A 14,550-nucleotide genomic window follows, 5' to 3' on the forward strand; every position below is an offset into this window, starting at 1 on the left:
GTTAATGACTGTACACCGACTATTGCATATTTTTTATTTCTGAATCATATAACTGTGAAAAAGTAGAGAACAGAAGAAAAATGAATAAAACAGATGATGCTAAATTAACTCCATTATTATTGATAAAAATATACAATGATTAAATGTAAAATATTAAACAAGCCTTCATTTTAAGTCTACATACTGTAATAATTACATAAGAGATAAAGAGTGATTTGAGGATGCATTTACTATTTGGAATACTTTAGTTTAAACTGATTGACAAAATCGGATATCAAAATATCCGATATATATCAAAAATATCGAATATTTTCGAACCCTGGTCATGATTTTTCATAGTCAAAGAACTCATGTAATGATTTTCCAATAAATACCCAGTTAGCGAGTATACAATTATTCTATAACAGTGGCGAATCCAGGATTTTGCTTGAAGAGGGGTTGTGACCATAAATATTTTGTATTGTCTTAGTAAGTCATTCAAGTGAATCAAGTTTGAATTAATTAATTTATTTATTTATTTTTACAAGATCGCCTCAGGGTCAAAAAGCTGATTGGTGGTGGGAAAGAGTGGTATTAGACTTTTTAAAAAACATATATCGAGATAAAGAGAGTGCACCTTTCAATTTGGAGGATGGATCATTAGGGCTTAGGTTTAGTTTGCAACTTGAGAAGCGGTTAGCTGTATATAGTTTTCAGAGCTTATTGAAATGCGTAAATAGCCTAAAACATAGAAATCCACATTAAACTGAAAAAAAAGCTTAACTACCATGCAAATAAAGCCCTGCATTACTAACATTTCAGGGGCCAATCCAGGATTTTTTCCCCCTCTACCTATTTTTTGAAGTATGGCATCGACATTCTATTTTTGTGAAAGTCTTTCTTTTTCTTTTCAACATTTAAAGGGACATTCTAATTTTTGAAAAAGAAAATTAGAACACCTAAAATTATAGTTCAAAAAGTGTAAAAGTCATCTACTATTATTTCTAACAGGTTTTTTTTATGAAGGGGGTGGGGTGGGGGGACACTAAAAACCTCAGAGGTACGAAAAATACCATTGTATTTCAGCCCAATAGGCTTTGTACCTTGTACAACTCAGGAAACTGTCAGAAAAACGGCCCCCGAAAACAGATGCTAAAAGATTGTGATAAAATTGCCTGAATGTGCTTTGGCGAGAAACGGCTTAAAATGAGTAGAAACACTATGAAATAATCATTACTCAAGCGATTGTCCAGATAGATTAGCTTAGCATTTTATTTTATGCTTAAATTTTGTTTTAAACAGAGAAACAAATTAAACAATTTTACAAATTTCACAACAATGCTGATTTTTGTAAAACTTCTGAATATTTAATTTATTGTTTTTGTGACTGCCGATTTTCAAAATTAGTTTTGTGGAGCTGTTGATTTTATTACTTAATTTTTGTGAAAGTACTGATTTTGAAACAAGATTTTTGTGAAGGTGCAGAAATATGGTAGTAAAATCAGCCTGTATTGAGAATTACGTTGTATAGTCGGAAAAAGATAATCAACAATATGGAAGATTTTGAAGCCTGGAAGTTTTCAAAATTGTAGTTCCCCTAAAGATGCAATTTTGACGATCTCTTTTGATGTTCAGAGAAGGAAAGGGTTTGGGAATTTTATGAAGGGCTACGAGCTCAGAGACTCTTTGATCAAAAGCTTTTTGAAAATCAATATAAACAACATCCACACACTTTTTGTTATCTAAAAACCTTATCATAGAAATGCAGTAAATTTATTTCATACAGAAATGAATATACAGTAAAACCTGTAAAGTTGACTACCATTGTAAGTTGACCACCTGCCTATGTTGACCACTTTTGTCAGGAATGGAATTAGTCCTATCTTATATAATAACGGAAAACCTCTGTAACTTGACCACTAATGTACACCAAATTTGGTTTGGAGTATTGTAAAAAAAAACTTTGTAAGTTGACCAATTGGTTAATTTTTTTAAACTTAATTAAGCATATTATTATTATTATTATTTTATAGCTTTCCAAGAATAATTTTAATGCTTTGATGCCAGACCAGCATTTTACCTACTAAATAAAACAGCAGCATTTGCTACTCTATTCTCCAAACTTGGTTTTCTTTTGTTATTTTATTTGAGATAGCCTTTACTGTTCAATGAAAACAAGTGTCAGTGAAAAAGTGCAAAGTCTTTTCTTCCAATTGGAAAGTTATGTGGCAGCACTGGAATTGTGCTAAAGAGTAAAGTTACTTCTTTCTGGTGCAAGGCATTAAGAGATATGTCATTTTCAGCTGCCTTTATGAACTAGGAGAGTCCAGTTTGTTACTATTTGTGTTATAAATTTTACATAAAATGGCTTCAAAAAGAAAGTTAGTTGAACGTGAGATTGATAAAAAGTATGAAATATTAAAACTAATTGAAAAGGGAGAAAGTCAGAGAAAATTAACTGACACATATGGAATTTCTTAAACTAGTGTCTATTATAGTAAATACAAGGGGGAAAAAACAAAAATACTTGAACAACATTTTTAATTATTGTTTCGAAGTAATGTTTAACCATAAGAGTGAGTTAAACAGAAAGAGTAAGTGTCAATTAGTCAAAAAATGAAAACATGATGCAAGAAATGACAAAAAAAAAAAAAAAAAAAAATCACTTCCACCCTTTATAAGTTGACCACCACAGTGCTGCACTGCAAGTGGTCAACTTACACAGGTTTCACTGCATTAATAAATAAATGTAGCAATTAAGTAATGTTATAAGTGAATTTTTATGCATTGAATTCTTATTGTTTTTTTTTTCTATTAATATGATACACAATTTAAAAACGTTGGTTTATTATTCAGTTTACAATATTTAGTGTTGAATGTAAGTTAACAATCTAGAAAATTCATTAAACTAACTAGTGAAAAGTTTTAGGTTGTGTCTTAAAAAATGTTTTATGCTTTTTAAAACTCCTTAATTTTGGTGTTAAGAAATGATTAGACAGCTTGTCTAAAGATAATTTATACATTTTTTAATGAAATTTCTGCTTTGTAAAACAAGAAATTCCAGTACTCGCACTTGGTCCAGTTTTTTCTTTTAATGCAATCAGATTTAATTGACTGTCTGTGTCTTTACTCTTCTTATTCTGCAAGTATAACATTCAGTATTTTAATTTCAGGATATGTAATTTCAAGCAAAATAAATAAATCATTTGAGAATAATAAATAAGGTATACCAGAGCACGTTTTTGCGGAATTTTTTCAATGAGTTTTCTAAATTTTATGTTTTAACGTAGGAAATTTTTGACATTTTGGTTTTATGAAGTAGTTACTGGAGTCAAAACTGGAATATTCAGTTGTTGCTCAGTTTGCGTTTTCAACCGTTAAAAAAACTACTTTTGAGTCCAAGTCGGTTGCATAAACTTGCCCAGGACCCGGGGCATGTTTACGCATATTTATTTTGACACATAACGTGGTTCTGCTTGTGTTTTGAACGTAATGTCTTACCGTCGTTAAAATAAAGCAAATTTATTACAGATTGTATTGTGCATAAAATAAGAGCGGAACAGGCATGAAGACAGCACTACATGATTGTAAACTATAAGATACAAATTTGTAACTCAATTAGAAAGTTAAGGTGATTTTCAAAACTAATTAGCCTGAAAATACTAGAAAGTTTTGAGACACTTCGGAGCGAAAAACCGTCAGGGCACATTCAGAAGTAAGCCACAGTAAGAACGTGCGTAAAGGTGCTCAAACGTCAATGCGCAAACTATCCCCGTCGCCAAGTTTGGGTTTATTTTTAGCCTGCAAAAATATTTATTAACATTTCAATATATACAAATACAATTCTCAAGAAAGGATAAAATTCTGCCAATTTTTATATATTTGTTCTTTCTTAATAACTAAGTATTATATTTATTCACAACAAGCTTCAAAACGTTCAAATCAAAATTTACTCGACTTGTTAGAAAACAGATTATTCTTTCTGCATGCTACTATTGCAATCACTAGTGCCATGGGAGCTACTCCTTCCCATAACCTTGAGCTCCTTCTTAGCCGCCTTCCGTTGCATAAGCAAGTGGAAATGGAGGCGATTCTGTGTGCATACCGCCTCAAGCTCATGGGTCTCTGGAAGTCCCCTCATCACCTGTCTCTGTACGATAAACTGTGTGCAAAGACTAGTAAGCATCCGTACTTTACGATGCCTTCTGACTGGATGTTAAAACAATTCAGCTTTAATGCCAATTATAACACTGTTTCCTTCCAGAGAGCAATGGAAGGATGTACAGGATATCATTGGCAATGCACACGAAATCTGGTTTACAGATGTTTCCAAGACTGCGTCCGGAACTGGTTCTGTTGCATACTGCAGCAGCAATAACACAAATCTGTGCTTCTCATTAGGAAAGCTTGCTACTGTCTGAAGCTTTAGCCACATTGGCTTGTGTAAATAACTGCCTAGATCGAGGCATAAGCGGGAAGGTTATCAGAATCATCTCTGATAGCCAAGCTGTGTTGAAAGCTCTCCATCGAGACTGCTTCTCTACCAAGACTGTTTGGGAGTGCCATAATGCACTGGTAAGACTAGCTGGCAGTAATAGGGTTTCCCTTTACTGGGTTCCTGGTCACCGTGACATTGTGGGTAACGAACTGGCAGATCAGTTAGCTGAGCAGGGCTCCAATGCACCATTTATGGGACCCGAGCCTGTCCTCTGCCTGCCCTGCAATGCAGTAAGGACTACTGCAAAGAACCTTCTTATGGATGAATCGTATGGCCAGTGGCTTCAGTCCGAGTCTCAAAGACAGGCCAAGACTCTGAACCAGCAGCCTCCCTGGCTCAGGTCCAAGGAACTGCTTAACTTGAGTAGGAATGAGATCAAGAAGTCTGTTGGGCTACTAACTGGACACTGCTCTCTTAATAGGCACCTTAATCTGATGGGTGTTACTGACAATCCTTCCTGTAGAGGATGTCATATGGCTGATGAAAGCTCAATTCATGTGCTATGTCAATGTGACTTCTACTCTGCACAAAGATTTGAGCACTTGGGATACCACTATGTAGATCCCGGGAACTGCCTAAAATTTCGGTTAGGCAACTGCTGAGATTTATTTCTGTTACTGGGCTCCTTTAGTAGTCTAAGCAGGGATAGTACAATAGACCTGTGGTCTCAGTGCTTGCGCTGGTTTCAAGCGCCCCCCTTTTCACTTCATACTTCTGCATGCTAGACTAACGCTCCTCTGATGCTCAAAAACTTGTGAGGATATTTGCTTGGGAGCTACATCAATATGTTATGACTGTTGGCTCTCCAGTTATAACTCGTTTTGAAAAAAGGGCACTGCGTAAACGTGCCTCGGTCTACTCTAAAAAAAATTTGAAAAAAATTTCTCAAGTAAATTCTATTGCAAATAACAAATGTTTAAATATCTAAAATATTATTTTCTTATGGCATTTTAAAAATTAGCTGTGCAAAAATATAAGACTTTCTTTTATTTTGAAAACTGTATACATAATGCTTTTCCCCCCAGTAGAATGAAATACTTTTCTGTTTTTAGATTGGAGTTAATTCAAGGGGACGAGTATGAGACCACAATTTAGTAGTCTGATCTTGTGACTATCAATCTTCCAAATTTGAAGCTTAAAATGCATATGAAGTTTAAAGACAAATCATATTCATGCGAATATTGTGGAACGAGATTTAGTGACATTTCGCACTTAAAAGTTCATTTAAAAATACACACTGAAAATAAAACTGTATTCTTGTGAAATTTGTAAAACGTCGTTTTTTCTTAGTGGAAATTTGATGAGCCATTTAAGAATACATACTAAAGAAAAACCATATTCGTGTGAAATTTGTAAAAAGTCATTTGTTCAGAATGGAAATTTAAAGAGGCATTTGAGGACACATACTAAAGAAAATCCGTATTCTTGTGAAATTTGTAACAAGTCATTTGTTCAGAATGGAAATTTAGAGAGCCATTTGAGGACACATACAAAAGAAAAACCATATTCTTGTGAAATTTGTAACAAGTCATTTGTTCAGAATGGAAATTTAAATAGGCATTTGAGGACACATACTAAAGAAAAACCATATTCTTGTGAAAATTTGTAAAAAGTCATTTGTTCAGATTGGACATTTAAAGAGCCATTTAAGGACACATACAAAAGAAAAACCGTATTCTTGTGAAATTTGTAACAAGTCATTTACTCAGAGCGGAAGTTTGAGGAAGCATTTGGAGACACATACTACAGAAAAGCCACATTCTTGTGATATTTGTAAAAAGTCATTCTCTTATAGTGGAAACTTAAATAGCCATTTAAGGATACATACGAAAGAAAAACCATATTGTTGTGAAATTTGTAAAATGTCATTTTCTGAGAGTGGAAAACTAAAAAGGCATTTGGGGACACATACTAAAGAAAAGCCATATTTTTGTGAAATTTGTAAAAAGTCATTTTCTCAGAATGCAAGTCTAAGGAAGCATTTGAGGACACACACTAAAGAAAAACCTTATTCTTGTGAAATTTGTAACAAGTCATTTTCTGAGAGTGAAACTTTAAAGAGACATTTGAGGACACACACTAAAGAAAAACCTTATTCTTGTGAAATTTGTAAAAAGTCATTTTCTGTGAGTGTTTCTTCAAAGAAGCATTTAAGGACACATACTAAAGAAAAACCGTATTCCTGTGAATTTTGTCAAAAGTCATATTCTGAAAGTGGAAATCTAATGAGGCATTTGAAGACACATGCCACAGGAAAACTATAATCTTGTGAGATTTGTAAGAAAATCATTTTCTAGGCATAAAGGTTTGAAAGTCCATTTGAGGACACTACAAAAGAAAAACCATATTCTTTTTAAATTTCGTAAAAATTTCCTCATAGTGGAGGTTTAAAAAGCATTTCAGGGTGCATAGTAAAGAAAAAGTATATCCCTGAACATAGTATAGATCTGAAAGTTTATTTGAGGACACATGAGCTGAAGAAAAAGCATATTCTTGTGATTTTTGAAGAAAAACAGTTTCTCAAGTTTATGATTTAAACAAAAAAGTACAAAAAAAAGTGTATACTTCTGAGTATTCTGAAAAGACGTTTTCTATAGTTCAGACTTAAAAAGACATTCCAGGACAGTGTCCTGAGGACACACATAAGAGCCATTCAAAAATCCATTTGTGGATACACACTAGAGAAAAATTATTTTCAAGTCATCAAGGTGAAAGGAATTTTCATTCCAAACCTGTAACTATGTAAGCTAATTTAAACTTTCATCCTAATATAATTATTTGTTTAAATGCAAACATGTAATTCCCAAGAAAAGCTGAAACATTTAAGACTTAGGTGGTTCTTCCCAGCGATACTTTTCCCATTTTTAACAAATATCCTTTAAATATACAGTATTGCTTTCCACCTTGGATTTTTATCTCAATCTTTGAAATTTTTTTTATATCTCTATAATAATTTGTCTTCTAATTGAAACATTTTGGCAGTCCATTCTTTTTTTCTGAGCTTAGCTACGATTTTCGTGACGATATTCTGATAGAGAAGATCAGAAACATATATCGGTGGCCTATGTGAAGCTATAATGTTTTTTTATGTTTTCATTTTTTTAAACTGAGACTTTAATGAATTCAGTAATCAGGCCCTTCATTTGGATGATTGGGCCTGGATTTTAGCATGTGTTCATGCTGGTTTTTTCCTCCTATGCAGCGCTTTACTCCCTTCCGTGCTTCCGTCCCCCTGGGAAACTTTGAAATGACAGGCCTGGTGTACTGATTTTTTTTTAAAGAAAGAAATGTAAATAAAAACAAACCAAACTGTTAGACAAAGATTCAACTTTCTCTTTAAATTTTACACAAAAAAATTACTTTCTTTTACTTTTTCCATTGAGTCTTTTTTTGCTCTAAACGCTGTCAAAGTTTTTCTTCATCATTAAAATGAGATTGGCGGCTCCTTTTCTGGAAAATAAGAGGAGTTTGTTTCACATTCCTCCATTCTCTTGACGAGTGCCTTGTATAAGGTGAATACAGTCTACTCTCAATAACTCAAAGTCTTATTACCCAAACATACCTCTATCTCGAACTTTTCAGTCTGTTCAAAACTAATTTCGTGTTTTTAATTCAAAGTTGTCTACAGGTTGTTCCATTTTAACCTGCAAGGCCTCTATTTGCACAACCCTTAGTCCTAGTTGTATACTTCCGATTACAAAAATGTTCAAAATCAGATGTAGGGTTAAGATATTAAAAGTTAGAAGCAAAAATAAAATTGAGCCAAAAAATACAAAATTTAACTTTTTATACGGGCCCTAGGTCCCCTAAGTATATTCCACTCTTCTATGAAGGTCTATTTAGTTGTGGTACGGTAAACCTAATGAAAAGACAGGGTTGCAAAAACTTGGCATATCTTACGGCCTTACCAGGTTTTCTTTGCTCCAGCTATAGGTTGAGTTACCACTATTTTATTGACAATCCTCGTACGTAATTAAGTCATACTAACACCCAACTCAAGCGAATATTTTTACCGTTGTAAAAAAGTGCCTTCAAAATATTTATCACTCATTTTAAAAAAAAGCGAAATACCAAGCAGAAGTGGAAAGTAACGACTTTTCAAGAAGCAAACAGATGTTTCCGACTTCATCGCTGCTGAACTCAAATTAGCTAGAGAGCTAAAAATTTGGCTTTTTAATTCGTTTTGCTTTTACCCTTGTGTTTGATTTTTGTGGAAAAGTTTAATGTAGTTATTCCCAGTATTGGTGTTTTTTTTTTATTTAGTGAACATGTTTATGAATTGAACCGTTACATCATTGATGTAACGATGATCGGTTTTGTTTTAAGTACTAGTACAAGACATTTTTTAAAAACGTAATCAAAAAAGCCATTTGTTTATTTTTCTAATTTATTTGAACTTTTCAGATTTATCTATGTTTCATAAAATATGTTGTACGGTTTGTAATTTAATTAAAGAATCAAGCACCAAAAGTGTTTTCTGGATATTCTTGCGTTGGCTTCACACCAATACACCGACGGCAACAAATACGTTTCTGCAGCAATAAATTGCTGCGATAACTACCCTGGCAACATCTATTCCATTTGAGGTCATAGAGAAATCAGCAAATTTGACCTCTTTCATAGAAGTAGTTATTAAAATTGGAAATGACATGCTGCCACCATATTAGGGTGAAATCAGAAATGGAAGTCTTTTATAACACAGTCATTATTCATATCTGTAAGAAATTCAGTTAACACGATTTACTGTTGTATAGAAGTTTGCAATCTGAAAAATATACTAAATCAGTTGTTGAAAAGTTAAACATTTTTTGGACTCTTTAAAAATGTCTTTAAAAATCTAATTTTGATTTTAAAAATGAATTGAGACTCAGTTTACAGATGGCTTCCATATTTTTTAAAAGGAATTTCTGCTTCAGGTTCTACAATTGTTTCCTTCCCATAATTAGCCAAAAAGTGACACTCTGGCTCTGAATTAAATCCCAAATTAGCCCTTTGAAAACTCCTGTACTTGGTTCAGTTTTTTCTTTTACGCAATCACAGATTGTCTTTGTCTTTACTCTTCTTTTTCTGCAAGTATACATGCCATACCTTAATATCTGGATTTATAATTTCAAACAAAATAAATAAATCGTTTGCAGAAAAAAAAAAATTCATTCTGATGCATTTATTCTGCACTGGTGGGAAAACAATGATCCCAACAGCAAGAAAAACTTGTACTAGATAAACAAAATAACGTAGGCCGGTTTATAGATCTGAAAAATGACATTTATTCAAATTTCACACTTGGCACATAATTGTGGCTCTAGTGCCACACATAGCACTTGCAAACAGGTTGCTTTAATTGTGAGCTGTATAGTTCGTGAGTGTCCTTTTTCTGTGAAATTCGACTTATTGAGTTGATGTTAGTTAAGAATGCCTTAAAGAAGACGAAGAAACTATTATCAGCAGATCACAGAGTTTGATTAAGGTCGTGTATTGGGGCTTTAAGACGCTGGATTTTCTTTCTGCGATGTTGCATAAAGACTTTACCGGAATGTATCCACTGAGCATGCTTGTTGAGAGCAGTGGTCCAGAGATGTACTACCTCAAGAAGATCAGGTTCCGGGTGGCCATGTGGCATTTGTGAGGGGGAAAGACTCCCCCAGTAGTACCCCGGATCACGAATGTGTCGCATCCTACTGGGTCTACAGGAGAAATTTGAGCTGCAGTTGGCACCACAGTGACACCACAAATTGTGAGAAATCAGATACTTCAGCTTCACGGACAGTTCTGAACCAAGTCTGCTGTAACACGTATGCCACTGATGGCAAAACATTGCCGTTTGAGACGTGAGTTGTGTCAAGCCAGAGCGCATTGGAAGACAGAGTGGAGATCCCTGTTGGGTTTTCTGATGAAGTCAGATTCTGCCTTGGTAGCAGTGAAAGACCTGTGTTGGTCTGAAGGAGGCCATGGGAACGCCAGCAACTAAACTGACAGTCTGCTGCCTAGACTAACTAGACCTACACCTTTAGTCATGGTCCGAAGAGCAATGTCCTGGGACTGGGATATCACTCTTGTAGTTATTCCTAACACGCTGGCTTCATAGTTGTACGTCAGTCTGGTTTTTCAACCTGTAGTAATGCCATTCATGAATCGCACTCAAGTGAGAGTTTTCCAACAGAATAATGCTCGGTCTCACACCGCTGTTGCAAAATAATATGCTCTAGAGTGTGTTGAAATGTTACCTTGGTCTGCGAGGTCACCAGATCTGTCTCCCATTCAACACATGTGGGATATCATTGAACGACTACTCCAGCATTATTTATAGCCAGCACTAGGGGTCGAAGCGGTCCTATATTTCCTATATTTAAAAAAAAAACATCAAAATCGTCCTATATTTCCTATATTTTTGGAAAATGTCCTATATTTCCTACATTCCTGTATTTTTAGCCAATTTATTTCTTTAAAATAACAGTAAATAAACTATCCTGCTTCGGATTTTTCGTCGAAAATACGTGTGCAAACGAATTTCAAATTAAAAAACACAACTGACTAAATCCTGCAACAAGCATCTTCTCTCATTGGCTACAGCATTATGATGTCACTGTAGTGGGTGGAGTTTCGAGAACGAAGTCTGAAGACAGTTTTAGAATTTTGTGTTTGGCAACAGCCGTTTGTTTTGTTTTCCAGCGTGGTTTTTGTTTTTGCTGGTGTATTTTTGTGTTCTGTGCATTTTCTGATCGAAATGTTCTAATATTCTTTTTGTAATCTTTTCTTTTTGTGAAATTTTATAGCACAAAATATCTGTATATTTGTGCTACAAAGCATTGGTTATTTCCGGTTAGTTCTCAACACAAAGACGGTTTTTATTTATTTATTAATATAAACTATATTTGTGACACTTCTATCCCTGCAAAACTTGTGAGTTGCTGCATTAATTATCAATCGATTTCTCTTTGTTCACATTTATTTTTTGGTCTAAAAAGTACATTGTTTTTTCAAAAATTATTCTTTCAATTACAGGAAAGTCGTTTCAGGTGTAAGTTATAATTTTGTTTGAGGGTTTTTTTTTTTTTTTTAACAAAATCATTGATAAGAATAACTAAATGACATATATGTATTATTTCTTTTTTCATAGCGAAACTATTCATATAATGTGTCCTATATTTCTTGTGGAAAATGTCCTATATGCGACAAGTCGATCACTTCTACCCCTGCAGCACTGACTGTCCCAGAATTGACATAACAAGTTCAACAACTATGGAGCTCCATATCACAGCACCTTTATGACACAATGCATGCAGGTTTGCGTTCAAAATTGTAGAGGTTGCACTGACATTGAAACAGCATTTCTGCCGTGGGCAGGTAAACGGCAGTAACTGCAAATTTTTCATTTCTTTTGCATATGTGTCATCTATTTTATGTTAGCTTTATTGCACAAGCTTGCTCTTATGGTTTCCGCTGAAAAAAAGGAGCAAAAAAAAAAGTCTAATTCCAACATCTCCCCATTGTTAGTATTATATCCAACACATATTTCTTCAATTATTTCAAAAACTCATTTCTGCAGATACTGCCGTTGACCAGCCAACGGCAGATTTCACATTTGAAGTGTAATTTCTTGAGCTTAAATTGACCTGTGATCTTGAAAATGTAATCATTTAAACATGTTAACGAGACAAATGCATGGTCAAAATTTCATTACAATACTTTTTTTCTTGGTGTTGGGATTTTTTCCCCGCCAGTATATTTAAATGTCTAAAATATTGTTTACTCACGGCACTTTAAAGATTAAATTTGCGGAACTATAAGACTGTTTTGTTTTGATAACTGTATTCATTTTTTTTTCCCCATTAGAATAAAATAGTTTCTATTTTTATTTTTAGATTGGAGTTCAGGCAAGGGGACTCATATGAGACCACAGTTAAGCAGTCTAATCTTGTGAATCCAAATTTTAAGCTAAAAATGCATATAAACATGGAAGATAAATCATATTCATGTAAATATTGTGAAAAGACATTTAGTTACACTTCACAATTGAAAATACATTTGAGAATACATACTGGAGAAAAACTGTATTCTTGTGAAATTTGTAAAAAATCATTTGTTCAGAATGGAAATTTGAAAACGCATTTGAGGACACATACTAAAGAAAAACCATACTCTTGTGAAATTTGTCAAAAGTCATTTTCTCATAGTGGAAGTTTGAAGTTTCATTTAGGAATACATTCTAACGAAAAGCCATATTCTTGTGCAATTTGTAAGAAATCATATTTTCGGAGTGAAAGTCTCGGGAAGCATTTGAGGGCACATACTGAAGAAAAACCATACTCTTGTGAATCTTGTAAGAAGTCATTTTCTTACAGGGGAAGTTTAAAGAAGCATTTGGGGACACATACTAAAGAAAAACCGCATTATTGTGAAATTTTTAGAAAGTCATTTTCTATTAGTGGAAATTTAAAAAGCCATTTGAGGATACATACTAAAGAAAAACCATACTCTTGTGAAATTTGTAAGAAGTCATTTTCTCATAGTGGAAGTTTGAAGTTTCATTTAGGAATACATTCTAACAAAAAGCCATATTCTTGTGCAATTTGTAAGAAATCATATTTTCGGAGTGAAAGTCTCAGGAAGCATTTGAAGACACATACTGAAGAAAAACCATACTCTTGCGAAATTTGTAGGAAGTCATTTTCTATTAGTGGAAATTTAAAAAGCCATTTAAGGATACATACTAAAGAAAAACCATACTCTTGTGAAATTTGTAAGAAGTCATTTTCTCATAGTGGAAGTTTGAAGTTTCATTTAGGAATACATTCTAACAAAAAGCCATATTCTTGTGCAATTTGTAAGAAATCATATTTTCGGAGTGAAAGTCTCAGGAAGCATTTGAAGAAACATACTGAAGAAAAACCATACTCTTGCGAAATTTGTAGGAAGTCATTTTCTATTAGTGGAAATTTAAAAAGCCATTTAAGGATACATACTAAAGAAAAACCATACTCTTGTGAAATTTGTAAGAAGTCATTTTCTCACAGTGGAGGTTTACAGAGCCATTTGAGGACACATACTAAAGAAAAACCATACTCTTGTGAAATTTGTAAGAAGTCATTTTCTCAGAGTGGAAGTTTGAAGATTCATTTAAGGATACATTCTAACGAAAAGCCTCATTCTTGTGCAATTTGTGAAAAGTCATTTTCTTATAGTGGAAATTTAAAGATCCATTTGAGGACACATACTAAAGAAAAACCATACTCTTGTGAAATTTGTAAAAAGTCATATTCTCAGAGTGGAAGTTTAAAAATTCATTTGAGTTCACATTCTAACGAAGAGCCATATTCTTGTGAAATTTGTAAGAAGTCATATTCTGGAAGTGAAAGTCTAAGGACGCATTTGATTACACATACTGAAGAAAAACCATACTCTAGTTAAATTTGTAAAAAGTCATTTTCTCAGAGTGTAAGTTTGAAGATTCATTTAGGGATACATTCTAACGAAAAGCCATATTCTTGTGCAATTTGTAAGCAATCATATTTTCGTGTGTCAATGTTAGTATGTTTCCAAAACATATGTGTATGGCGGAAATTGCAGTGGATAAAGATGGATTGGAAAAGTCCTGCAAAGGACTTATCGAGTTCAACATCGCGAGCTTTCCGCCAAATTACCGTAATCTGCGAACATTTGAGATTTTCTTCTAATTTTAAGACATTTGCAGAATTTCTGCAAAATTCTATCTTGAGTTGGAAGATATTTGTGGAAAATTTCCAGTTTTTACTGATTACTGCAGTTTCTGTAGATTTTCTGCACAGCAGTTTATGTAGATTTTCTGCACCGCGGTTACTGCAGATTTTCTGCTGAAATTTCACTGAAATTTGCAGAAGACTGCGGAAAAGTCAGTTTTCCTCAACACATATGAGCAAAATTGTACTGCAGCTCAGGCATCTGTTCTGCGACGTACGTGGCAAATTTAGTGGTATTCTGCTTTGGGGACAAGGGCTATCAAATAGAACATTTAAAACGGAAGAATTTTATGTTATTTAGATTTGTGAATACTATATACATCGTCTAAAAAAAATGCGTGTACAGGCTTTGTATTG

The 14,550-nt window shown here is 33.7% G+C and overlaps 1 protein-coding gene across 1 annotated transcript; it reads left to right on the plus strand.

Moving 5' to 3' along the window:
- The first annotated feature begins 3,991 nt into the window (after positions 1-3,991).
- LOC129234081 (zinc finger protein 233-like) lies at positions 3,992-13,885 on the plus strand. Its single transcript, XM_054867971.1, has 5 exons — positions 3,992-4,294; positions 4,381-4,859; positions 12,988-13,496; positions 13,574-13,580; positions 13,768-13,885. The coding sequence occupies exons 1-5, from the start codon at positions 3,992-3,994 to the stop codon at positions 13,883-13,885; spliced, it is 1,416 nt and encodes a 471-aa protein (XP_054723946.1).
- The last annotated feature ends 665 nt before the right edge of the window (positions 13,886-14,550 follow it).

This window comes from Uloborus diversus, unplaced genomic scaffold (genome assembly GCF_026930045.1).
Source record: "Uloborus diversus isolate 005 unplaced genomic scaffold, Udiv.v.3.1 scaffold_982, whole genome shotgun sequence".
NCBI lineage: Eukaryota > Metazoa > Arthropoda > Arachnida > Araneae > Uloboridae > Uloborus > Uloborus diversus.

What these genes read in the sequence shown, in the direction of transcription:
- LOC129234081 (XM_054867971.1), top strand. Translation starts at nt 3,992, where the DNA reads ATGGGAGCTACTCCTTCCCATAACCTTGAGCTCCTTCTTAGCCGCCTT. An exon ending in GGCAATGCACACGAAATCTG is followed by an intron (nt 4,295 to 4,380) that starts GTTTACAGATGT and finishes GCTTCTCATTAG; the next exon opens with GAAAGCTTGCTACTGTCTGA. An exon ending in AGTAGGAATGAGATCAAGAA is followed by an intron (nt 4,860 to 12,987) that starts GTCTGTTGGGCT and finishes ATTTTCTCATAG; the next exon opens with TGGAAGTTTGAAGTTTCATT.